We start from the raw sequence: 24,701 nt of genomic DNA, 5'->3' as shown, positions 1-24,701 counted from the left end.
AGAGAGAGAGAGAGAGAGAGAGAGTCATTTCCTGTCAGGCAGAGTCCTTCACATTTTATCCTATAGCCTGTTACCATCATGTTGGGTGAGAAGTCAGTATGTCTTCCTCCTCGGTTTCAATAAAATGCAAGAAAGTTGTATTTATGACATCATCTGATTTCAGGATGTGTAACTGGCAAATAAATAAAACTGAATAATAACTGCCCAATGCCTTCATATGATCTATGAGGGAACATTTTTAAATTCACACTACCTCAGGTGCTGAGACAGGTATTGTAACAGATATAAATATATAATTTCCAGTCTATTTCCCACACTATATTATGTGCCTGCTGAGTGTATCTAATTTGTTACACTTCTAGTCTTTCGTCTTGGTACATCATCACACAAATATGTCGAGCATGTGTGAGAGGATCTCACAAACAATGACTCACTACCCTGCTCCATTGTATGAATACCTTGGGTTTGGTAATGGCTGTTCTGTTTTTCTAACCCATGGGAGGAAATTGAATGAGGTGGGTTCCTTAAAGCAGCTCTACTGTTCTGCTGAAATCTGATGACCCAGATTCCCGTTTTTTCCGCAGTCTTCTTTCAAGAGGATCTCTGACTTACTGGCAGTATGAGCGAATGAATGAGAAGTTAATTATGAGTTAATTCTGCCCCACAGTCACACCCTTCAAAGGACAAAAAAAACAACTGCTGTTGTCAACTAAGTGGTGCAGCATGAGGGCTGACTTTACTGACTACATTCCATGAAAGACTACATAATTGCAGTGAGTTTCAAGTCAAACCCATCGTAATAAGTTCTGTGTGATGCACAGAATTTGTCTGGTTTCCTGGTGTGCCATTATGCTTAACCGTAGACTGAAAACTACTTTGAAGAAGAGTCTTTAATATATAGAGTGTGAGTTCAGCCCAATGAGGCTTCAGCCACCCGCAGCTGTATTATAGGCCTATCATATTTCCATAATAACATAATATCTGTGATTGAGCACATCTTAAACATCATTGTTACCACGAAAGTAACAAAGTTAAAAACTATCTCAAGACATTTCTAGAGATAGATTTAGTCATCTGTATTCTCAATAGAGCTTGATGAACTTTGGCTCACAATTTTAACATCTCTTAATATCTATGTTTAATATTCTCTATTAAAAATATCTTTAATATTCTCTCTTTAAAAGCAGTCTGCGGAGAGTTGCTACTTTTGTCTCGCTATAATTAAAACTGTGGTTTGACTCTAACTCCTACCGACAGCTACAACTTTCATCCAACACTCACTCCCTAATAACTGTTCGCGTCACTTCCTTACCCCATGCCCATCCCTTAGGAAAAAAAAAAGAAAAGAAAATTCACACAGACAAACGACGGCGAGAAAAAGAGCGAGGAAAAAGTCGAGAGGGAAGCTAAAGCAAAAAAAAAAAAAGCCAGATGAAAATTTGGATACTGAGGAGGGAGCCAGCCAAAAACCAGAGTATACACTTTAAAGTAAGTTTTCCATACTTTCAATGTTTTGGTAACGCTCACCCAGGTAGCCTGCTTGATAAGCAGTTAGGAGACATTTACAGCCTTTCCTCTCATTGCTCACTCCAATAAGCTGTTAGCCCCGCGCGCTCCTAATAGAACTTATAGAATCTATTATTCATATAGGCTAACATAATATTTCCTCAAATTAATAGATGGGATGACGTGTGTGTGTGTGTGTGTGTGTGGGGGGGGGGTGATATGTATTGACCCCCCCTCCCTCCCCCCTCTCTCTCTCTCTCTCTCTCTCTCACACACACACACACACACACACACACACACACACACACTCGCTCTCTCTCTCTCTTGGCATGTTTTCTCAAATTTATATAGCCTACTGCAATATATGATGCCGAGTTGATGAAGAAATCAGTGTTAGGACTGCTGTCTTATGCTTCAAGTCAGCTCAGGTTTTTGGGGGTTAAAATAGGCTACTACTTGATAATTACTGAATAATTGATCATTATTGTAATGAAAAGTGCGTCAGGCTAATGCGGTGTCAACATCAAAATGTTTATTGATCCATACACACCGATTATAGGCCTCTACAGAAATAATTTGGTCATGCTGATAGCAAATGATACATATGCCTACCTAGACGGCACAACACGGGGGCTTCGGTATTATTGATTCAGCTTTTTGAAGAGAAAGTTAGTGTCTTGTTTTCCTTCGCGTGCTCCCTCGGGGTAGGAATCCAGAGACAAGTATGTGCTAACGCTGCATGCGTGTGTCTCACGTACAAGTCCCAGCATGGCCCTCACGGCAGCGCCGGTGCCAAAAGACTCGTTGGTTTCCCACAATCTTGCACAACATGGTGAAGTTTTTATGCTGGCTTGTTTTAGAAGGTCACTCAACAACAGAGGCCCAACAAAGTCTGTCCCTGCTGAACAGATTCTGATAGTTTCTACTGGCTGACGGGGTCACCAAGAGGGCCAGTGGCTTTTTCAGTGAAATTTCATTGGTTAGTGAATATAGCATTTAGTGTTTTTTATGCTGCGTTTTTTGCTTTCAAAATAATCCAGAACTATACAGATATTCTGGTGTTGTGTTTCATTGTGACTGTTGTCAGCTCAGGTGTGTAGATGCTTTTCGGCTGTCATTATAGCCTTGAAGTAGCATTTGGCCTGTTTAAGTTCTTAATTATCTAATGTGAAAATACTAGTGAGTAGCCTACAGATGCCTGCCACCATGTTATGATACACATACATGTTCCAGCCTGACATGCCTCTTGTGCTCTCGTCTTTCACTCTCTTCGCTCTCTTCCCAGTTTTTGTGTTATGTAACCTCTTTTGCTCTGTGTTTTACATCTCTCATTCAAATCTATGCTGACTTAAATAAATTACCATTCATCCTCTCTCTATCTTGCCCTCTGCTCTGTCTCCAGTCATGCCACTGCACAAGTCATCCCGGGCCCCTCGCCTGGACCCTACCATGATCTCAGCCCCGCTGGGTGACTTCCGCCACACCATGCACATTGGGAGGGGAGGCGACGCCTTCGGTGACACCTCCTTCCTGTCCACTCACGGCCCAAGCCCGGCCAGCTCTGACCTCGGCGCTCCTGGGATGCCGCCAGCTGCTGACTCTGAGATGCCAGTCAACCACAGCGATCTTAAAACAGACGGCTTGGGAAGCCCACAGGACAATGATCTGCAGCACTCTGAGTCCGTGTCTTCGTTCGACCTGGACCTGGATCTGGGCCCGTCTATCCTGGGGGATGTTCTGGGTGTGATGGATGGACTGGGACTTGACTCTGAGTGGACAAACACCAACGAGGAAGAGGTGTTTGCTCCCACTAACGGTGCGGCCACAGTGGAAACGAAGCAGGGAAAAGGTTTGATGGAGGAGATGTCCGTGAGTGTGCAGAATGAGTTGAACGAGAAGAACTCGGTTGGGATGGATGGAAACCAGATGGGAGACGGCAGGATAACAGATGGGAATGGGATCAAGCCAAAGGGGTTACGACCAAAAGTGAGATTCAGCGATAAGCGAGAGGAGATCATTCGCCAGGCGTCCGAGGAGGAGGAAGGTCAGGGCTTTGACTTCCAGGATGAGGAAGAGTTGGAGTGTCGCAGCCCAACAGCGGGCGAGAGCGAGAGGGGCGACAACCTGGTAGGAGGAGGTGAAGCAGAGTTCACTAATCACAAAGAGGATATGCCACCTAGTCCTGCCTCATCACATAGCTCAGAGTATGAAGGAGTCACCTCATTGGACAGGAGGAGGGTTGACAACTGCCATTCAGAGACTGACTCCGAGGAGGAGGAGGAGGCGGGAGATTGTGGAAGGGGCTACACATTTGAGGATGAGTTTGATGATGAGATCGGTCTATAGGGGATAGGCATGGTTTGCCCATGAAAACAGATCTTTGCTGTCAAGTAAATCAATTGCAGTTTATTTTCTTTAGTTCATCAGTCTAGTGTCATTTGAAAGGGAGATTTACACAGAATATTTCAGAATGCAAACTGGACATTTCAAGACTTAGAATGAAAGCTATACAGTTCATAGACGAAGTTCCTCAACTGGAAAAGACTTCTTTATATTTTATCTACATGGGTAACAGATTTGTAACAGACTTTGTCATTTGGACCAGAAAGAAGCAAAATATTGCTTAGGTTGAGAATTACAGTGAAAGGTTTGTAGCACTTTGATTCATTTCATGCACCTGGAAGGTTTGCTATGAAACTGATGCTCAGTGGAAAGTTTAATTCAGGCTAAATGAATGATGCTTATATTGATATTTTTTATGTTATTATGATATTATGTCAGATGTTTTCGTCATCTAAAGTGCATACAATAGGTGATAATGTTTATTATTGAGTTTTTATATCATGGTGCCTTAAAGGGAGCTGTATACTTACATTATTGTACTCTGTCCTATAGCATTGTCGTAATAGTTATTTTTCATATTGCATGTTTATTACAATCTCCATGTCATCACTTGATGTTCAATGCATTTGACTAGCTTTACAATCAAATGGTCCCCAGACCAGAAATATTGTAAAAAAATAAAGGTATCCTGTGTATCATAAATGACTGTGAACTTCTCACATTCCAAATCTGTTGATGTGCAGTATGAAAACCTCTGGATCGGATCAAATCAAACCTGTTTTATTCGTCTGTCTATCTGTTTATAACTGCCCATCTGTTTTCAGTTGCGGTTATTTTTTATTGTTTGTTACTATAGTTGCCAAAGCTCTTACTTTTTCATTTCTTTTGGGCTGTGGGGTTGAGCTACTATGAATGCTAAGACAATCTTTTATTTACAGATCATTGTCAGATTGTAGATCAGGACCAACAGTGTATTTTTGTACATGCCTTTGCTTATATAATGTCTCTTTTGGAACAAATTGTTAAACAATGCTGTAAAAGGGGAGAAAACATTATGCTCATTAGTTTGATCTGTTGAAAACGCGGGTTTAAACATCTTTCTGTGTTAGAAAAGTGTTTTGCCTTTGTTTCCCTACATGCTATCCTGTGGGTTTATAAAGATTACAATGAAAACAATAAAACAATGTAATTGGGAGATGAACTTGATCACCATGCTTGGCTTTGACTTTAATCATTTTCTGAAAAAGACTCTTGCGCAAAGCTGGCGAACAGAATAACACTTCAGTGTGAATCTGTGAAGGCGAGGATGTGATTCCCAGGTCTGGCCTCTGGACATGAAGAAATCCTCTGCTTTCTTACATTATAAATAAAGAAAATACAAATCGAGCAGACTACATTCTCTCCTAAAAAACAGTAGTATGAAGTCAAGGAGAGTAAAGAATACAGAACTACGGTTTGAAAATAGTTTTATTTTAAGCATGCAATTACAAATGCATAAAATAGTTCAATCATCTGTAAACCATACAGATTGGAAGATCACTAGGAAAGATTGTAACCCAACATGGGGCCTACGTTGACCATTACATGTCAAAAGAAGAAATTACCTACTGTGTTGTTTATGTACATTAATACAAGCTCCATAATGATGCAACATATATGGATTTACTACACATACACATCAAATATGTACTCATGTACATTGGCACAACCATCCGTTTCTCTCAAGCACACACACACACACACACACACACACACACACACACACACACACACACACACACACACACACACACACACACACACACACACACACACACACACACACACTACACAGATATTGTCCTGAACAAGTTGAATCCTGACAGAGCAGTGGAGATCATCACACCAGGTACCTGCGGGTGCCAGTGAATCTCCTTCACCTCTGACTGCCCCTGGTGCAGGAACAGCAGCTGGGGGGGCAGGTCCTTCACCCCCTCTGCCCTCGCACCCACATCACACGACTCCACCGAGAGATCCCATTGGCTGACGACGTCGTCCGCTCCCGAGGCAGCGAACACGCTGGAGTCCACGGGGTTCCACTCCACGGAGGTGACGGGAGCGCTGTGCTGCTTGAAGTTCGCCACCGGCCGCCCGGACTAGAGGGACAGGTCAAACAAGAGCGCTCAGAGGTGACAGACATTCTTCACATACAGCAGCTGGGCAGTTTTCTGTTACGCTGGCCTCTATAGTAACAATCCTAAAATTAGCACTGCAGGAAAACATGCTCTGCCTCTTTTTCCACAAGTAGAGACAAGCAACTGCCAGGGTCTAGGAGTGTTTTCATGTTTTGGTGAAAAATAAAAAAACATTCCTGTGTTGGCAGGGAGGCAACAACTGCAGTAATCACACTATTGAGCAACAGGCACAAGATAGAATAAAGATGATTAAAGCAAAGTGGGGCTTAAGAAGCTATGACTGCCCATACTCAGGAGCTGTGCACTATTTCTTGTAGCACTGATGGTGAAATGCTGTGGAAGGTTATGACGACACAAACCAATCCAACAGGTAGATCTTTACTCCAAGTGTCACACAGCAAACATGTAATAACTCATGATTCAAGAGTAAGCTGATATAGTGGCTGTATGGCTATCATGAGTTGAATAACTACAGATGAAGGTACTGATTTGGTTTTACCTGAAACTGCCGAAGGTCCCACACTTTCAGGAGGCCATCGTCCCCTCCGGACAGGATGAATGGTTCACTCCTGTTCCAGCTGATGACATTGACATCTGACGTGTGCGCTTCATTAGCTGAGAGCATGGAATTAGGTGGGGCCCGAATATCCCAGATACGGATCGACTGATCCACTGAGCAGGAAGCAAAAACCTGGGGCAAAGGAGAGTGTATAAAATCTGAGATACTAGATTAAATATTTACACAACAAAGCCCGATTGGTCTTTATGGTCCTCCCAAACAAGGAACTTCACCTTATTACCACTTGTAAAAAAATACATTCTGTCTTTTTATTAGGTGCTTGGGAGGGAGGAGCATCTGTATAAGAGCTCTTTGTGTTTGTTCGTTTGTGTCCCCAAGAGCCCTGCATAAGGAAATACAGTGTGCGCTCGTACACCAGGCAGTACGGTAGAGGTCAAATATGCAGTATGCATGGGCCAGCTCTAGGTTGGTGTGCTGTACAGCCAGTGATTTTCTAACTTTAGTGTCTAAGTCAATGCATGAATTAAATGTTACAATAACACTGTGTTACCGCAGCACTTTGGTGTTAACAGGTGGAGTTTTTAAAGTCAAGGTAGCTTCAATCTTTCCAATCATGCAGCCCCCCCCCCCCACCACCACCTCTCCACCAGAGCACTTCAATCAGTTTGACCCACTGTGTTACCATTACTGTACAAACATACTGTAGCTTCAGTAGGAGACCACTGCAGATCCTCCACGGACTTGCTGTGGGAGCTGAAAGGCCGCTGGTCGATCTGCCATGAAGTCCCTCCCTCCCGCGGCTCCCACACATGGATGTTCTTTTTGCAATCACCACTGACTAGACGACCTATTAAGAGATTAGAGGCATAACACTTTAGCCTCTGTGTCATTAAACACATTACGGTATTATACTTCTCATTCAAATCAAAATTTTTACAGTTGTGTAAAATATGAGCCATCTACATGCTTAAGGCTAATTCTGCTAAATTTAAGCTTTAAATATCTTATTCCCATGCCCTTAGAAAGTAATGATCTAGTATTCGTGTACAAGCACTTCTATTCTCCATAGTCAGAAAAGAAAGAAGAGTTTGTCCTGTCCCACAATCGCTGACATCATGCCAATGTGCGGCTTCATAGAAAATTAAATAGAAAATATAAACAAGGCGAATATGTCAATAAACAGGAAGATCTCCCAAAGATTAGGCTATCATAATATAAAGCTCACTTTGATGCTAAGTTTCAGACAAACATGAAGAACATATGAATGCGCAAAGTCACTTTCCCACACAGTCAGTGCAGCTGCTCCACGCCGTGCATCAGTGTGACAAAACGAAGAATTTTATTTCTGTGGTTTGGATTGATTACTGGAAAGACTGACTCACTGCTTTTGGAATTGTAGAGTAAACCAACTTCGAAATTCTCAGTAGATTGTCTTAAACCGCTCTCTTTTGCAAATTTCAATGCAAGAAAAAGACTCACTTACCAGGTACTTTAGGTGACCAATCAATTGCAAAGCCTTCCGTCATGTGGCCCGAGAAACTGAAGAGGGCCGTGGCTTCCTTCTGCTGCTTGATGAAAGCCGTCATGGCGGCAGAACTGTGGACGGCCTCCATCTGAAGTCGGAGATCAAATATTTCTACCTGTCCCTTCTCTGACCAGACAGCAGCCAATGACTGCTCTCCGCGTTGGGTCACCTGAAAGTAAAGAAAGAAAGACAACAAAAAAAAACAGTCCACATAATTTAGAAACTTAGGAAAATATAGCTTCTGCAAGCTGGTTTTGATATTTTATAGGACAGTGGACACAGAGAGGGATATATATATTTTAAAAAATGTTTGCATAGAAATGGTACACGACATACTCTGACTCTGTTAATTCCTCCATAGTGAGGCATCATGGCCAGTTCCATCTGTGGCTTCTTATCTTCATCCTCCTCATCTTCATCACTCTCTCCTTCACTGCTCTCGTCCCCCTCTTTCTCTTTCTCTGTTCCATGAAGGTTATGCATGCGTATGACAAGAAGTCTAAGAGAAGGTAAAAAATAAAAATGCATATAAGAGGACATATGGTGCAAGTAGCCCAACTCTCTGATTCCATTATTTCAGAGTGGTGAATAACCTGAAGAAATTGTATTACAAAGTTTGCAGAGGATAGTTAAGAGTTGTAGGAGTCATTGTATGCATCATTAGTAATTAGGATGCCAAGTAATCCAAAGAACCTGGAAGTAATGAGGTGCAGAGTTTTAGAAAAAGGTAATTTTTTATACTCTTTTTAAAAAAAAGGTAATCAGTAACTGATTATACTTTGAAAGGAACCTTCCCATACTATGTGGATGACAACAGAAAATATTGAACCTGCGCTACAAATTCAAGCCACATGCACTGTGGTTTACGCCTCAACCCTTTTACACTTCCAAAACAATTTGCTGTTTATTTTACATGATTAGTCATGTCCAATTCTGGCCTCCACCACTGGCACCTTCTGCAATAAACGAGCCATGCTGTTTAACAGGTTCCATACTACAGCAGAGATGCAGAAGGAAAGCTGCTCCAGGCTGAAACCTGACTGAATCCTTAACGCCTTCACAGTTTTGCATTTCAGGCATTTAGCTGACGCTCCTATTCAGAGAATAATAACCTGTATTTCTAAAAATCGGCAACTCATGTATATTAGGTTTACTACCTTTATTCTATGTTAATAGCTATTTCCTTTATTTCTTTATTACCTGTACTTGACATACTTTACTTCTTCTGCTGTGGCACCTGAATTTCCACAAGGGGATCAATAAAGTGCTATTTTATCTCATTACTTCCAGGCACTTTTTTTTCTTTTGCACATGACATGACCAGTGTACTTTTGATACCACTGAAATTGTTTTATTGTTTCTGATTATGTTTAATTATCTTTTTTTTTGTTTCTTTCTTTTTTATTGCGTGTAGGAAGTCTATGACACTGTTTTTTTTTGTTTTTTTTTAAACCTATTGAAAATAATAAATATAAAACTGACATGACGCACACTGTAAGAAAGCTAAGTCCAGTCTCAGAATAGCTGCAACATATTGTGCATGAACAAAAGGCTGTTGACTGTGAAATATTGGAGTGTGCGTGCCTCTATTAGAGTGAACCCTTTGGACAACAGGTAGGTTACAATTACTTTGTCTCCAAGCTACCAAAATACATGGTGGTGCCACAGTGTAATTACCATCCCAGCAGTACTCCCTAACTGCCACTGTGCAGCTTACCTATTGCTGAGCGCGGTGTCAGCCTGTGTCCCGGCACACAGCAACATGGACAAGGGGAACTGCTCCCTTCCTTCTCCATTTCCATCTTTTATTATGTCGAAGCTCAAACACGGAGCACCTGGACAGACACAACACACGCGAGACAGCGATAAGTCTCGGATGACAGCAGCAATAAACAGATTGGTTCATTTCTATATAGACAGTGCTGCAGTATAGTTACACTTTTGGCGTTAACTGTGCTGAAGTTTGGGTCAACTCGCCTGTTTGGCACTCGTGGTACATGCGGTAAGCCGACCGGTCCATCTCCAGCTCCTCTCCCGGCTGAAGCGGCTGCATACCGGGCACGTACACTTTGCTCTCCCCCTCTCCATCCACCCCCTCTTCCTCCATTTCTTCCTCGTCGCTGCCGGCTTCGTCCATCTCCTCCATCTCCCCTCCTTCCTCGGCAAACGTGTCTTCCCCGGGCGCAGACATCTTGAGAGAGGCAGAGTTTGCTTACTTCCGCTATACTCGGCACGTGGTTTAAAACCTCCTCCACACCCCTCCCATGCTGCCCCGCGTCCCCCTCGCTCCCCCCCGTTTACGGGAATTCAGCTGGCCCCTCTGGCTCATCCAACCACATTGCCAGTAAAGATCAGGCTCTATTTGAAAGCATTTGCCTCGGAAATCCACACAACAATAATGATTTCTAAACTTGAATATTCATGGAAGGGTGGCATTGCAGAATCTAAGGGGATGCATGAGTCATTTTCTTCACTGGTGTCAGTAATTAGATGGTATGAAGGACTGCTTTTTTTTGGTTTTGGTGCATGCAGACTGAGCACAAGCATGCATTCAAAGTTACGACTGACTCTATACTTGTGCAGGTCCTGATGTGCCCTAATGTATTGTAAGGACTTGTCACACAGAGCCTGGCCTGGCACTGACACTGGGGTCAGTAAACCTTGTCCCAGTAATGAGGAACAGGGAGTTTGGCAGCCCGCCTCAGAACTGGCAATGAACAGTATAGACTGGTGGGCAGCCTGAATGTTGTAGCGTGCTTCAGTGACAGGTACTGCAAATTAGTCTGATACGACGCAGCGGGCACAACATGTCTTTGTGGTTTTGTGACGAAAAAGAAAAAAAAAAAAACCTTGCATACAAATGTGCAGCCCAGAAGAATGGTACACTTTAAGTCGTTTTTAGATTAACTTTTGTTTTCTGCGTTCCCTTCCCTTGTTTTCTCTGGGGAGGATGATGTAATTCTTTGTCATTTTTATTCACGCTGTATTTCATGTTTGACCTATACTCCCATATCTCCTCTTTACCTTATGTGACCTACTGTAAATCACAGACATTTTACATTAAGGCTAAATCCCCTGGAAAAAAGGCCAGTAAAACCTCAGTAGGTGAAATCCAAAAGTCGATCGCTAGGGGCCAAAACAATGTAAGATTCCTTGGAAAACAACTCAACAATACATATGCTTAGTATTTTATGGATTATGAAACAGCAGAGAGGGCCCATTGAGGATAATGGTGCAAATGACATGCGTGGGTGTGTACATGCAGGGGCAAGTATGAACACTAAAGTGTGCTCTTTATTTTTCATGAAGAGCGTGATAGCAGCAGGCACCGTGAGGCACGACGGTCTGGAGCCCCGTTCAAGTGCATTCCTCTTTCATCTGCGCTTTATCTTACAGGCTGTTATACACATATCAGAGTTACACCATAGTAATTAATTATTCGCTCGGTTGGAATGACTCGGAATGAGCTAGCAGTGATGATTTATAGTTGACCTCATGTCGACTACTACACAAACTGCTTCCCCTGACTCTGCCTTACAAACCATGTCTTATCACTGTAATGTCTCAAACAAATAAAATATTAACTACTTCAGCAGAACAAAATATGAGTCTGAAAGTCTTCTTATTGAACAAACAGCAAAGAACCAAAATAACAGTTGCTACACTGGGGATAGTATTTCCCAGATAACCCTTACACCAACTAAAACAAGTTAAAAAGCAACTGACAATGTTTGTATCTAAATGGCTTTAATTTACAATTATGTACAAAAGTAAACGTATATGGACAAAAATATCTGACATTTAAGCATTCCTTGTAAACAGTGATGAATTTCACATCAAATAGACATGGCTTATGTGCAGAGGCTCGCCCAGCATTTTAACACTTGTTAGCATAAAGAGGGGAGCGTGTCTATGTTCCCTCAGCCCTATGTTCCCTCAACCCTATCCCAACTTACCTTCTGACAGCCTTGACCGCAAGCTTGCTCTAACCTTAACCTCAGTGACCTCATGCCTCAACCCAACCACCTCATCTGCCCTGGAACCACTCGACCTCAAGCAACCCTAACCCTAACCTCAACCATACGAGCTCCTTGCCTAAACACATAGGGCTGAGGGAACATAGGGCTGAGGGAACATAGGGATGACCCCCATAAAAGAGCATAGCTAGCTGGAGCTCGTGGCTTGCTCTAGACAGGATGGTTATGAGTTTATAAGTGTGATATCAGCTGTTACAGAGCACTGGTGTGAAGTGAGCTCAACTATTTTAACTACCTTTGGACAGTTAATGCAACCTGTGCATGTCACTTCATATTAACAAAGCTTATGGCATTACAATACAAAGACCATGTGAGAAACAATCATTCAGTGCCAGAAAATGTTTTTGCATTTTGTGTGCATCATCTAAGAGATCCATTTTAGTAACTATGGCAACAACCACCAATAAAGTCTAAATAGCAGAGTGCTCCAGACGGAAGCAGGAAAGGATAAGGATAGCGGACCACCGTTGACCGGCGGTTGTGTAATGTCCAACATGTTCTCCCTCTGTCCTTCCTCCGACCCGCTGACAGACCGGGTGGTCAAGAGTCTGGCTCTGGACGGGGCGAGCTCTTCCCTCTCAGCAGAGGAGGGGGGCAGAGTGGGGAGGGAGCATGTTTCAATCGAGGGTGAGCACCCAACCTTTAGCCACCTAGAGAAAATCTCTGAGGTGAAACTGAGCAGATCCTCTGGAGAGGACAGGATTGATGGGAGGCTGGAGAGATCCGTCTCCTCCTGGAACCTCTGTGAGAAAGGAGGAGAGAAGAGAAGTTAGAGTAAACAGTCTGTATGGAGTTGCACTAGACAGTAAGAGAGAGGTTTCAGGTCATAAGATCTGTCTACAGGAAAACAAATACATGTCCCAGATGAATGTACTTTACTTAAGTTCACATAATAAATTGAATAATGATTCCAACAGGGTCATGAATGCAGTAAACAATCACATGACAAGCAATGTGAGATAGTTCTGGCCATTGGTTACCTTGTCTATTAAACAACATGTTTTTTTTTAAATTCATACCTCTGTATGTTTGTTCCTCTTTATAATTTTATCCAGTGTTTGCTTTAGATCGAAGATGAAGGACTGATTTAAGTGTTCGTTGTACAGGTTTCTGAGAAGCACATGCCAGGAATCCAAGAGGACAACTGCAGCGGGAAACACACAACACTGGAGGGAAAGAAAGAACCAAATCAAAATTCAAAATAATATTCTAATGAGCTTTATTGGCATTAAATACTTCAGTATCTGTTGTCAAAGCAAAAAAGTTGTAATAAAAGTAGCAAGAAGCAACACTTTATCATGCACAACACCTCTGACAAATCATGACAAGGATCACATCACTCAACCACTGACAGATGAAACCCAAGACAACTTGGAAGGAAGATATGTTTTCAGAAAAGAGAACATAATCTCAGATCGATGAGATTAACTGTGGGTACACAGAGCAAGGGCTCACACGGAGCCTTGATCATCTGGTATTTAAAAACTCCATGAAGATTAGGTGAAAGCTAATGGCCATCCTGTTAAAAAACACTAAAATGTCTCACAGGACAAGTTTGATGTGGAAAAATACTGTAAGACTTAAGATTTATGACCCATTTATTGTATGTATATATAATCCTTATTTTTCCTTTGTAAATGATGCAACAACTCACCGGATCAGTGTCACACAGCATGCCTTGTTTGTAGTGGTGCACAACATAGTAATCTTTAGGAAATACTGTCCGCTAGAAGGAAAAAACAGAGACAAAGATGTGAATAAACTGATAGATGAAGAAATAGGTAAATTACACTGTGAGTTTGAAAAGAACAATGCATGACTGGTAAATTATGAAGGAATTAAGGAGCAATTTAACTACAAAGGTGAAACAATAGTACACTGTTTGATCCCCTTGACCTTGTGTTACTGGGCATGTGAATGGTGAACAGTAATGTTTGACTGTAAGGGTCAAGGTATGAAACTTTGTTCATTTGGTCAATTAAATCTCCTTAATAATACATTTTTCTAGATACTCAAAGATGCTTAAAGATATGAAGAGTTTTGTTTGAAAACTACACCTCCACCCTTTGACCACCACTTACAAAATCATTGATTGCACAATCAATAAAAGTGATGATACTTTTTAAAGGATAGAAGGTAACTTAACTCTTTGGGTGACAACATGATAACACTCTTACTCTTACACACAGGATCCTCTACACTTTAGAAACAATGAATGATTGACTCTGTACACACAGTCAGTCAAGGTGGGAAGAGGGCCAAGTAAAATCAGTGTTAAACTTACAAATCCAGTTGGGTTAGAGTCGATAGTTGTTTTAATGTTTTTGACACCTTCCCAGTCAAAGTCACATCCACCACATTGGACAGTCAAGAATGATAGCAACAGCAAAACTGTTTGGGAGACAGTGAGAGAAAGGAAGGGGGAGGAGAAAGAGGTGGAGAGAGATTCAGATTAATTGGTGGAAACTTTCTGTGGTTTGCACGGTACGTTCAAAAGGCATACATACTAAGAAACATCACCTCATTTCCTGCTTCAATTAGCTATTTGTGCAGGAACTATATAAACAGAGCCTGTTGCTGACCCAACTCCAATATAATGAATGTTAACGCACTGGAAATTCAATGTTAACAAGACAAGCTTGTCAAAAAAAATGTGTTTAATTTACTGATTATTAAACTGGACAATCTAATAATCAGTTCCGTTATTCAATTATTTTTCCATAGATTTGCAAAACAAAGTTTGTCAAAAATGTCTTAATATGCACAAAGTTAATGTTTCTCACCTGGCAGTGACATCCTTTTATCTTTCTAAGAATGGACATTTCTCCATTTCTCTTGTTGAGAGCAGTCACTCTGCAGAGAGGTTTTCAGTATCAGTCTGTGAAAGGCAAAGTTTCCTCTTCTGTGGTTTCTTGAGGTCTTTGACACAGAGAGCGTTGCTGTCTTTTCCTTCACTGCTCAGTCTCCAGTCTTCTTGTTGACATCTCTTTCAAAATTCTTCCTTTTGTGTTCCTTTGGTACTTTCCAAATACAACCCCCTTTATCCTGACACGCAATGCTGCTCTCACTTTGGATTTTCCCACTTAAGCCTGACTGGCTGCAGTCTCTCCCTGCCGCAGCTTTTTTTTTTAACAAAATATATCTCTTTCTTTTTCCCTTTCTCTGTTCCTGTTGACCCAGAATTTTCCTGCCCTGCCTAATTTGAATCACTCCTTTCTCCCTCGAAACTGGTTAATGGATAGAGCGAGAGAGACACAGGCCTGCTCTTCCCTCTCCCTCCCTCTGGGCACTCTGTGTATCCTTACTCAGACAGAGGCTGGGCTCAAAGTGAAAGTGCTTGCTATTAACACTGGATTGCTGTCTGCTCCCTTTAAGTCTCAGCCCCTCCCACTACCACACGTTTTACCTCACTATTGACTGACCCAGCCCCCTCCCCCTGCTCCCTCTCATTCCCTGACCCCCACCCCCTACCCCCATCCTCCCCCTCCAAACCAGGCCCGAGGAGGCTTAGTCATGCAGTTGGAGCGTATGTTTTTCATTTCTACTCTCCCCCACACCTCTGTGCTTGTGGATCCACTTGCCTTTTCCCTCCAGAGCCAGTATGCAATACCCGTCCTGACTAATCATCACATGACAAGGGATTTTCATAAATCAAGAATTATCTTTAAAAAAAAAAAGACAAATTAAATTGTAACACTGCATGACAAAACCTGCAAGTCATTCACTGACTGCGAGTTATCTTTAGTAATTACTGTGAAAATATGATCCAGTGGGGTGGAGGGTCTGATGATGATGTCTCACTTGGTGAGCAACTGTCATCCTCTCCACTATGTTTTGTCCTGTCATGTCAGGTTGTGTTGCGTCACCATGTGCAATTCGGAAGAGGAGTTGATCAATAAAGGAAGGAAGCACACAGTTATTTCCTTGAGTCACACAGGACTTGTTCTTGAACATGTGCTTTGTAAACAGGCCAAAAGAAGCAGTGCCGTTTCCAGATGCCCCGTCTCTCTGAGGGGAAATGGAAACTAGAGAGTTCCTCATCAGTACCAAGGCATTCTTAACTCTCCCTGAGGCATCATCAACCGGAAACCTCTTCACCTATACTATGTATTTTAACAGAGGGTATAAATATCCCATCATCAAGCCGTCTTCCTGTCTCATATATCACTCTGAGAGTTTGTAATACAGGGTGGGTTTACATATTGGCCAAGTAAACATGCAACTAATTTGTGGACCTGTAACAAATTATCTTTGTTCTTTTAGTTTGTATTAGTGAAACTTGCATAACGCAACCCAGATTTGAGCGAGAAGTAGAAAAACAAAATTAAAGTTAAAAACTCTACTGGGTAACACTACTGTTCAGTAGTAGATTCATTTTAATAAGACAGCTACAATCAATCTTAATAATATTTACAGAATTGCACTAAATCCAATACAGGTTACATGACAATGTTTTTACACAATCACTACATAAATGCAGCCGGGGTAAAAAATAAAAAAATGTAGGTCTCCAATTTAAACAAAGCAGTATGTCCGTGAATTTTATTGACTGAAGTCTGCAAACTTCAGCAAAGCGACAGGCTCAAATGACTATGAAAACAAAACAAAAAAATGCAGCTTTTTAGTGTAGCAATGTGTGGCTGGCTCGTTAAGAAGCGAATCCCCGCTGAGTCCGGCAGTACTGGAGAGGCCTTGTTATGCAACCATTTTGTGCACTTCAGGACACCAGAAAACCTTAAAGTGTTGTCTTACACCACTTGAGGTTTCTTGGCTGACAGCCACTCATTGTAAAAAAGCATGTGAGTGGGAGCTGGCAGAGAGAGCAGTGCTGCTCTCCCCCACTTCACTTTCATCCCTCTTTGTTCTTTCAGTTCGCCACAAGATGGAGCCAATTATGGAATACAAGAGGATGCTAGACCGACCATACAAATTGATTTATTTAGTTTAAAAACATCTGTACACAAGTTAACAATCAGCCAATCATTTTGTAATAACTTAGATTTTCCATGTTAGTGTGAAAACGTCTTTTACAAGAATTCCCTGACAAATAAAAATGCTCATACATTATACAAAACTGAATGTGTCATGGATTTCTCAGGGAGAGAATCATGAATGAGCCAAAGCATTTATGTCATTCACACTCATCTTCTTCCCTTTTGCTCCACCAAATCCCACAGAATTAACAAAGGTGACGATATCTTTGCTCTCACTTTTCTTTCCTCAATGTCAACCTTCTCCCTCTTGTCAATTCCTGTCAATGCCTCCCTGTCACTGGCTGGGGCTCCTCTCCCCTCCTCTGACGGCCGTCATCAGATGACTCTTATAGGTTTTGCTGAGCCCGGTCATCCAGAACTTGAGCAGCCGGACGTTGTCCTCCTCCCCTGGCCCCGTGGCGCCCAGGAGGGCCAGCACCTTCTGGGTGTCCTCCCTCCCTCGCCCGTCCACCTTGGAGAACTTGAACAGCACTTTGACTTTACTGGAAGATGGCGGGATAGAACAGATAGGAAGGGGTAGAAGCCAAAAAGGGAAGGAAGGGTGAGCAAAGGCAGGTAGGAAAGTAGATGCAGAATGAAATCTATATATTTTTTTTAGTACATTCAAAAATGTAAGTTATTTCATATAACTTTTGTTTTATTATAGTATCCATGATTATGTGTTAACGGAAAATCTTAGTCGAACCCCAGCAGTCAACAGGTGTCTGTGTGATGAATGAATGTAGAAGTCTTACTCACTTCATCCACTCCTCCTTCAGACACAACAGGCAGTGAGACACCACATCTACAGACAGGTTCTCATTCGATAAAGCCACCTCAAGCTTATTCAGCAACGTGGGACCTGGGGAAAGATGACGGAGATTCAGTCAGTTAATCAGTTGACGCTGTTGCCTCTTCCAAAAGCAATCAACTTCTTTATAATAACTTTATTTTGATTTTTTTAAGGTATATCAATGAGGGAAAGTGCTGTATGCTTTCAGACATTCAGAGGAGGAGCAGACTTTAAGACGGTGACTATTCGCCCCAGTATGTATGCTCACCCTTATCTGTGGGCTGTGTGTTCGCACTGCTGATGGTGAACTGATAAACCGAGGAGATGTCATCTTCACCTACAGCCGAGAACTGACAGCTTCTCTCTGTGCCGACGTCTACCAACACTGAAAACTCTACAGGAAAAAAAAAGATAAGAAAAAAATACAAAGTTAAAATCAACACAGTCATACATGACCTGTGGGCTCAGCAGCGTCTGAGAGGTTCATACTGGGATCTACGGGTCACTACAGTGTGAGTCTGAAGAGCCTCCTGTACCTGAGGAGCTGACGTGGGCTGGGATGGGCACATCGGGGCTGAGACCCAGGAAGTTGCATTTGTAGGCCTCCTCATACTGGGCGCTGTATGGCACGGACCGCACACAGCCCACTGGGAGCAAGGACTGATGGGATATACAGGACAACCACAGATTCAGATTATAAATACGGTTTCTTAGCATACAGATGAATATATCTCAGTAAATAAGTCAAAAAAAGATAAATACTGGCATAAGCAGAAATAAGCCCAATAAGTGTTAGTGGTTAATGTTAGATGGCTGTAACAGGTACAAGCGTGTTCTATTAAGTTGAATTCAACTGATGACACATTTATTACAATGTGGCTCAGCTGATGAGGACCCTCACAGGTGTCCACACTTAACCCCTGTCTTAGACAATATTCAACCACATCACAGTTAGACCATTTCTCCTAATGAGCAACAAGGGATGCAGCAGCAGCAGCAGCAGCAGCAGCGCAGAGTACCTTGAGCATTGTAAAAGCTGATTGGATGAGCCCGGGGTCTGCGCCTCTCCATATGACCTGATTTCCCATGAGCACGTGCCACGCTAGCTGACGGAACTCAGCAGCCCCGAGGATCTGTGGACCAAATCTGTATTATAAGACAGCTCATAGATATGTGTGAGGTTAAAAGGCTGAGTGGGAATTATGAAGCAGTGAGCTGACTATAGTGAAAGCAAAATAGCCTAGTGTTTGATACGACATAAATAATGTGAATTAACCTCTCACAGAACGTATCAAATTAACGTAATAAAAATATGATTCTTTCCACAAATGTGTATGTGATGGTCCACCTATTCAGTGATTGGGGAAACACTGTGGTTGAGCATTTTTAAGCTTCTTTCTCTATCTTTTAACTTGTATGGTTCTGCCCTCTCCTTAAACCTACGTCATTCATGCAATTTTTCACAATTAACATAATGACAAGCTCAAAAAGTACCCAAAGATCACCTGTCTCAAGTGCCTCAGCGACCTGAACTTTGGACCTGGAAATCCCTCCAATTTTGCATCATCACACAGGAAGTCTCTGTCCAGCTCGCTCTCTGATTGGTGCCGCTGTGGTCTGGACCCGCCCCCTTCCGCTCCCTCCCAGCAGCTCATTTCCTCCTCTTGCTCTTTGGGGAAACACAGAATAATGTAAAATTGAAACCAAGGTTCATGCCTTGGGTGCATTCCTTATTCCTTACACATATAAGGCTATTCTTGTCCACCAGTATTAATGACTTCACAGCTTGTTTGAAGGAAGCTGTTAACCACAGGAAATCATTGCAAGGCTCTACAGGAATGTGATGTGCACATGACCCCCACTCATCCTCTTTTTCCAAAACACTATAAATGCTGTGTAATTAAGCTGCCTATCACCCAATATCAGTCATAAAACTTGACCCTTATCTAGGCCTAATTTATACTACTAGTACTACTACTACTACTACTACTACTACTACTAAGATGACTACTTCTACTTCTACTAATAATAATAAATAATATAATAGGGTGCTATAGAAAGTCAAAATTTTGCCTTCAATAAATGGTTAAAGTGATCCAGCTCAGTTACAATTTCTCAGGACCCAAAACTGATTAGAAAAGGTAACTTGACTTCTGTGGCATTTGCATCCTTTCAAAGCCCAGTTTACACGCACAAGAGAGGCATTGTTGTGTAGTCAAGTCCTGCTACTTTGGGCCTGTGATTTTGGATTCAGGCTGGAGTGACTGACTGTTCAGACTTCAGTTTTGGTGGTCATGCCACTGAACTACATCTTGTTACGCATAGCGTAAATCGCATGGAGGATTGTTTTACACACCTATATGTACGGTACTGTGTAAAAGTCTTAGGCACATGTAAAAAAAAATCTGTAAAGCAAAGATGCTTTCAAAAAATAACGAAATGAAGAGTTTGTAAATATCAAAGAATTGTACTATAAAGAGCAGTCTACTGACACACTAATGCAGAAAACAAATAAATAAACATTCAAGACAAAATGTATATAAAAAATCTAGGGTGCCTAAAACTTTTGCACAGTACTGTATACCTGTTAGTATTCATATTATACAGGATAAAGTGGTTGCCAATTAATTTCTATGTCATTTCATTACAGCTTGGTATGAATGAACAATCATTATAATCTCTGTAATGGTTTCCTTTCACTTTGGGTAATCTATAACATGAAACAATTCTCATTCAGCTTACCAAAAAAACCCCACAAAGGGCCCAGGACTAATAAAACGGAACAAGGTCTAAGTTCCAAAACCTAAGAGCCATTCAACTAACAGAAACACTTGACTGAAACTGATGTAAACATTTTCCGGAAAGCCAAGAAGTCACATGTTGTATTTGAGCACAATGGTTAAGTGAATCACATCGTTCTTTCCCCATCGCCTCTCCTCCTGGTCTGACCCAGTGAATCAGACTTTCACGGTAAACATAGCAGACTGGTGCTTCAACTCCAGTACATTGTGCAAGCACATGAAATCCGTTTATATCATTGTCTTCAGGGAGCCAAACCTTTGCCTGGAAAGCAAGAGACACTGGACCTTTGCCCAAACCAAATTATATTCTTTCTGGTAATATCAATGTTATTGGACAATTCTAGGTCTCCAACTTTTATCCACTTACAGGGATGAACAGATGGTTAGACGGGTAAATATATAAGTCTGTGTGGACTACAGTCAAGTAAAAAAAACAAACAGTCATCCTGTGTGATTAAGAAAGACGTGTCTGTCACTTGAATGTCTACCTGTCTGTCTCTCTATGAGCACCAGTGTGTCCTCGGTCGGGGCTCCTTCCAGCAACTTCTCTGTCAGCCGACTCCCACAGGCCTTCAGCAGCCTGGACAAGACAGGACGGGAAAACAAACAGGATGTCAAGGTTTGTGATTAAATCTCAGTCGTAGGGGGAAAAACCGAGAGATTGGATGCAATAGCGAAACTGACAGTATACCAGCCTTTGCCAGTATGGGCAACTCACCAGCTGAAGGAGGAGTGCAGGCTGGCCCAGAGGTTGGGGTGCTGCGTGAGGGAGGTTAGTGAGCGGGCCGCGTTGCCGCTCCTCTGGTGGGGGAAGACTGCAGGTGAGAAAACACTGTTCATCCTCACCGCTCGCTGGGGACAGACTCCTTGCTCGCTGTCAAACACCTGTGGCAGGTGCCAGGAAAAATCAGTCTGGGACATTCTGACATTATGGTCTTTATTTTTATAGCGCTTAGCTGTTTACAAAGCTGCTTTACAGATCAAACAACAGCAAAGGAATGAAATAACAGAGGAATAAGAGAATAAAAGGAAAGAAGAAGAAAAAACACAGGAGGAGATAAAACAATTTGGAGCATCAATAAATTAATGAATACAAATTTTACATAAATAAAACTTTACAAAATCTCCAAAATGTTAAGAAGTGATATAAAAGAGGCTAATGAAGAGGCTAGCCTGAGCTCCTCAGGTAAGCTCTACCAAAGCCTCAGAGGCCCGATCACTCTGTTTTCAGCCTAGACTGGAATAACAAAGACGGCCTGGTCCGAGGATGTCAGGCTGTACACTGGCTCATAGGGGGTTAAAAGATCAGAGACATAAGTGGGGGCCAGACCCATATGAGCCTTAAAATCAATCCTAAAGCTCACAGGTAGCCAATGCAGAGAGGATAATATAGGAGTAATGCGTTTTCTTTTCTTGGTTCTAGTAAGAGTGAGCTGCAGCATTTTGAATAGTTGTAATTAAGCAGCAATTAAGTTCCCTAACACTAACAAATGAGTTCCTATTCATAGTATTCTGTTACATCACCACACAGCCTTGGTAGGAAAATAACAAGTGATTGTAATAAACTAACAGGTGATTATAATCAAATGACAGCCACAGCCAATGAGCTGGGTATATGGTAAAGTACAATATTGATAGGAAATGCATGTAACATCATGGGAATACAATGAATTGAATAGGCCTTCACCATTCTATCTGAGAAATATGAATGAAGGCTTATATGTGTGAATTGTGTGAATTGTTTTCAAAATATAAGGATAGTTGGGCCGAAGATGTTTGGACAAAGCCTAAACTTAAGACATACAGTCTCATTAAGCACCAGTTTGCACCTGAACCATATGTTACTCACAATCTAACGAAAGGTAAAAAGATCATTATGTGCACAGTTAAGATTAGGCACATTACCTCTCGCTATTGAAACTGGACGATACAGTAATACTCCAGCGGATGAACGACTGTGTTCACTCTGTGGTTTAAATGAGATTGAAAATGAAATTCACTTTATGTTTTATTGCCCTCTATATAATGATTTGAGAATTGAGTTGTGTGATAAGCTAATTCATTGGGATTTATTTCTGATGGAAGACAGTCAAAGACTAGAATACCTGTTTAGGAACTATGACTTTGACACTGCCCAATATATCTCTAAGGCGTGGGAAAGAAGGAAGGAATCCTTATTTATTTTGAATCCTGAATGACATATTGGATACTATGATACCAAACTTCTGTGCCTGTAATGTAATCTGAAAGTGAATTGTAGATGGATAATGTACTCTATGTTTTGATAACTGTACTTTTGTTTGATAGCTCTGTTTCATTTACAGTGTCTTGTAAGCCTATGTGGGCTGGGCACCAGTATGGTGTATGACACTATAATAAAATTAAATCAAAAATCAATATGTGTCCATGTGTATGTCCCTACCTTGAGGGCGGTGCTTTGCAGGCTCTGTATAGTAAGTCTAAGGTGGCGCAGCAGGAAAGGCCAGGAGTTGATGAGGTAGATCCTGTCCATGGCCACCATGACAACACTGTACCAACGCTGGAAGCCCCTGGCCAGGCTGTCTTTGATAAAGAAGGTGTGCGAGAACACAAAACCGTGTTGTTCATCTCCGAAGAAGATGGGACCCTCACGACCGGGACATACCTGAAGAAAAACGAAAGAGCGAGAGAATAGGAGGGGGCATATGAAGAGAAAGAGGGATAAAAAATGGGGTACGTTAATTTGGTGCATGATCCAGCTGAAGTTGCCAAGAAGAGGTGTGACTCACAAACACAAACACACAGACGTACGTCGCTGTTTACCTCACAGCTGAGGCTGCGTACGCAGGCCTGGCGTACCACACTGAAAAGCTGTGACTGTCTGGGATGCTGGTGGCTCAGGAAGCGGATACCTGTCTCATCATCAATGCTCACAAAGCCTGGGTGAGATGCAGGTAGAGACCGACAACCCTACAGGGCGAAGAAAAGGGATAAATGACAGGACAATGGACTCACTTGTAGACCAAAAAAGTTGTAGCTTGAGTGTTATTAAGAGAAAGAAAGAAAGAGATAGTTGCACCATGGACAGGTAAGATGGAAACAAAGTATTTGTAGGCTCTCTGGGTCAGTTGACATTTGATTCGACACCCTGTCCTTGTCCCGTCTCTCCACTCACCTCACACATTTCTCCTCTCTGAGTGGCCGAGCTGTTGGCCCTCATGGTCAGCCCCTCACCCTCCCGATCCCCATCTCGGTCCCTGTCCCCAGGCACCGGGGCGCCTGCCTGGGGAGGAGAGGGGGATGGAGGGTGCAGCGCCTCGGTGCAGAACAATGTTCGAGGGCCATGGAGCTCACAGAAGTGACAGAGAGCAACCAGAGCATTCATCTGAGAGGGAGAGAGGGATGTTGAGAGATGTTTATTGTGCTGTGTGTGAGTTGGATGTGAACATAACAAGTAGTCCATAACATTTGTCAGTAAGTTTCTGCTGGTCAATAACTATGACATTAATAGGTTGTTGAACTAATGCTTAGGCTAAGACACGGTCATTACAGCTTATATCAAATACCCTTACCTTCAGCGCAGAACCCAATTCACCAACTGACTGGTGCTCAATACTTCACCAAAAGACATTCATTGGTCGCAGTGTCCAAAGGCCATTATGTAAATAACAGTATATTGGAACAAGGACGATAAATAAACTCTACAAATCTTAATTTTGGTCGTTTTTCAAAACCCCATGCTTGATTCTCTGAGTTTCAGCTTTAGGTTTTGTACACTTCTCTTGTGTATTCTCTGTAGCTGCTGGCTCAACAACAGATCATGTGACGCACAGTCACGCGCTCGAGCACAAATGACGCATAGCGTTTACTTTACGTTACTTTTCTTCATTTTACCGCTTGGTTTGAAATTTTTTTTGTTCATCGAATCGAGAAAGCAGTCGTATAATCACTGATAACTAATTAATTGTGTATATTACGTTTGATATTGTTTTCCCATTTACATTTTCGGCGATAAAAAAAAAGAGAACACTACATTACCCATAATTCCTT

At 42.1% G+C, this 24,701-nt stretch overlaps 4 protein-coding genes across 5 annotated transcripts in view; 1 reads left to right on the top strand and 3 right to left on the bottom strand.

Moving 5' to 3' along the window:
• Nucleotides 1-1,338: 1,338 nt before the first annotated feature.
• Nucleotides 1,339-5,204, top strand: cdc42ep5 (CDC42 effector protein (Rho GTPase binding) 5). The gene is made up of 2 exons (XM_071912771.2): nucleotides 1,339-1,488; nucleotides 2,909-5,204. Exon 2 carries the CDS (start codon nucleotides 2,911-2,913, stop codon nucleotides 3,850-3,852), a length of 942 nt encoding a protein of 313 aa, XP_071768872.2. The 5' UTR covers nucleotides 1,339-1,488; nucleotides 2,909-2,910; the 3' UTR covers nucleotides 3,853-5,204.
• A 78-nt stretch (nucleotides 5,205-5,282) lies between these two features.
• On the bottom strand, nucleotides 5,283-10,259 carry grwd1 (glutamate-rich WD repeat containing 1). Its single transcript, XM_071912763.2, has 7 exons — nucleotides 10,046-10,259; nucleotides 9,786-9,903; nucleotides 8,405-8,567; nucleotides 8,027-8,237; nucleotides 7,245-7,390; nucleotides 6,523-6,714; nucleotides 5,283-5,984 (listed from the first exon to the last, which is right to left on the bottom strand). Exons 1-7 carry the CDS (start codon nucleotides 10,257-10,259, stop codon nucleotides 5,676-5,678), a joined length of 1,353 nt encoding a protein of 450 aa, XP_071768864.2. The 3' UTR covers nucleotides 5,283-5,675.
• Nucleotides 10,260-11,305: 1,046 nt separating this feature from the next.
• Nucleotides 11,306-24,701, bottom strand: part of LOC139922295 (uncharacterized) — a 114,157-nt gene continuing 100,761 nt past the window's right edge. Inside the window, exons 2-6 of the mRNA XM_071912775.2 lie at nucleotides 14,889-15,247; nucleotides 14,390-14,496; nucleotides 13,760-13,831; nucleotides 13,125-13,271; nucleotides 11,306-12,847 (exon numbers count right to left, since the gene is read on the bottom strand). Coding sequence (XP_071768876.1) covers nucleotides 12,491-12,847; nucleotides 13,125-13,271; nucleotides 13,760-13,831; nucleotides 14,390-14,496; nucleotides 14,889-14,901 — 696 coding nt within the window. The 5' untranslated portion in view covers nucleotides 14,902-15,247 and the 3' untranslated portion in view covers nucleotides 11,306-12,490. The remainder of the gene's footprint in view (nucleotides 12,848-13,124; nucleotides 13,272-13,759; nucleotides 13,832-14,389; nucleotides 14,497-14,888; nucleotides 15,248-24,701) is intronic.
• On the bottom strand, nucleotides 16,538-24,463 carry flcn (folliculin). Of its 2 annotated transcripts, none has more exons than XM_071912759.2 (12): nucleotides 24,224-24,463; nucleotides 23,827-24,036; nucleotides 23,463-23,621; nucleotides 23,095-23,316; nucleotides 21,391-21,557; nucleotides 21,161-21,252; nucleotides 19,377-19,540; nucleotides 18,891-19,004; nucleotides 18,408-18,531; nucleotides 18,140-18,265; nucleotides 17,838-17,940; nucleotides 16,538-17,581 (listed from the first exon to the last, which is right to left on the bottom strand). In XM_071912759.2, exons 2-12 carry the CDS (start codon nucleotides 24,034-24,036, stop codon nucleotides 17,374-17,376), a joined length of 1,689 nt encoding a protein of 562 aa, XP_071768860.1. In that variant the 5' UTR covers nucleotides 24,224-24,463; the 3' UTR covers nucleotides 16,538-17,373. The 2 variants fall into 2 exon arrangements, with proteins under 2 accessions (XP_071768860.1, XP_071768861.1); XM_071912760.2 differs by having other exon boundaries at nucleotides 23,475-23,621.

This window comes from Centroberyx gerrardi, chromosome 12 (genome assembly GCF_048128805.1).
Source record: "Centroberyx gerrardi isolate f3 chromosome 12, fCenGer3.hap1.cur.20231027, whole genome shotgun sequence".
Classification (NCBI taxonomy): domain Eukaryota; kingdom Metazoa; phylum Chordata; class Actinopteri; order Beryciformes; family Berycidae; genus Centroberyx; species Centroberyx gerrardi.
Note: the sequence above shows the minus strand (reverse complement) of the source record. Positions and strands in the feature narration are given on the sequence as shown.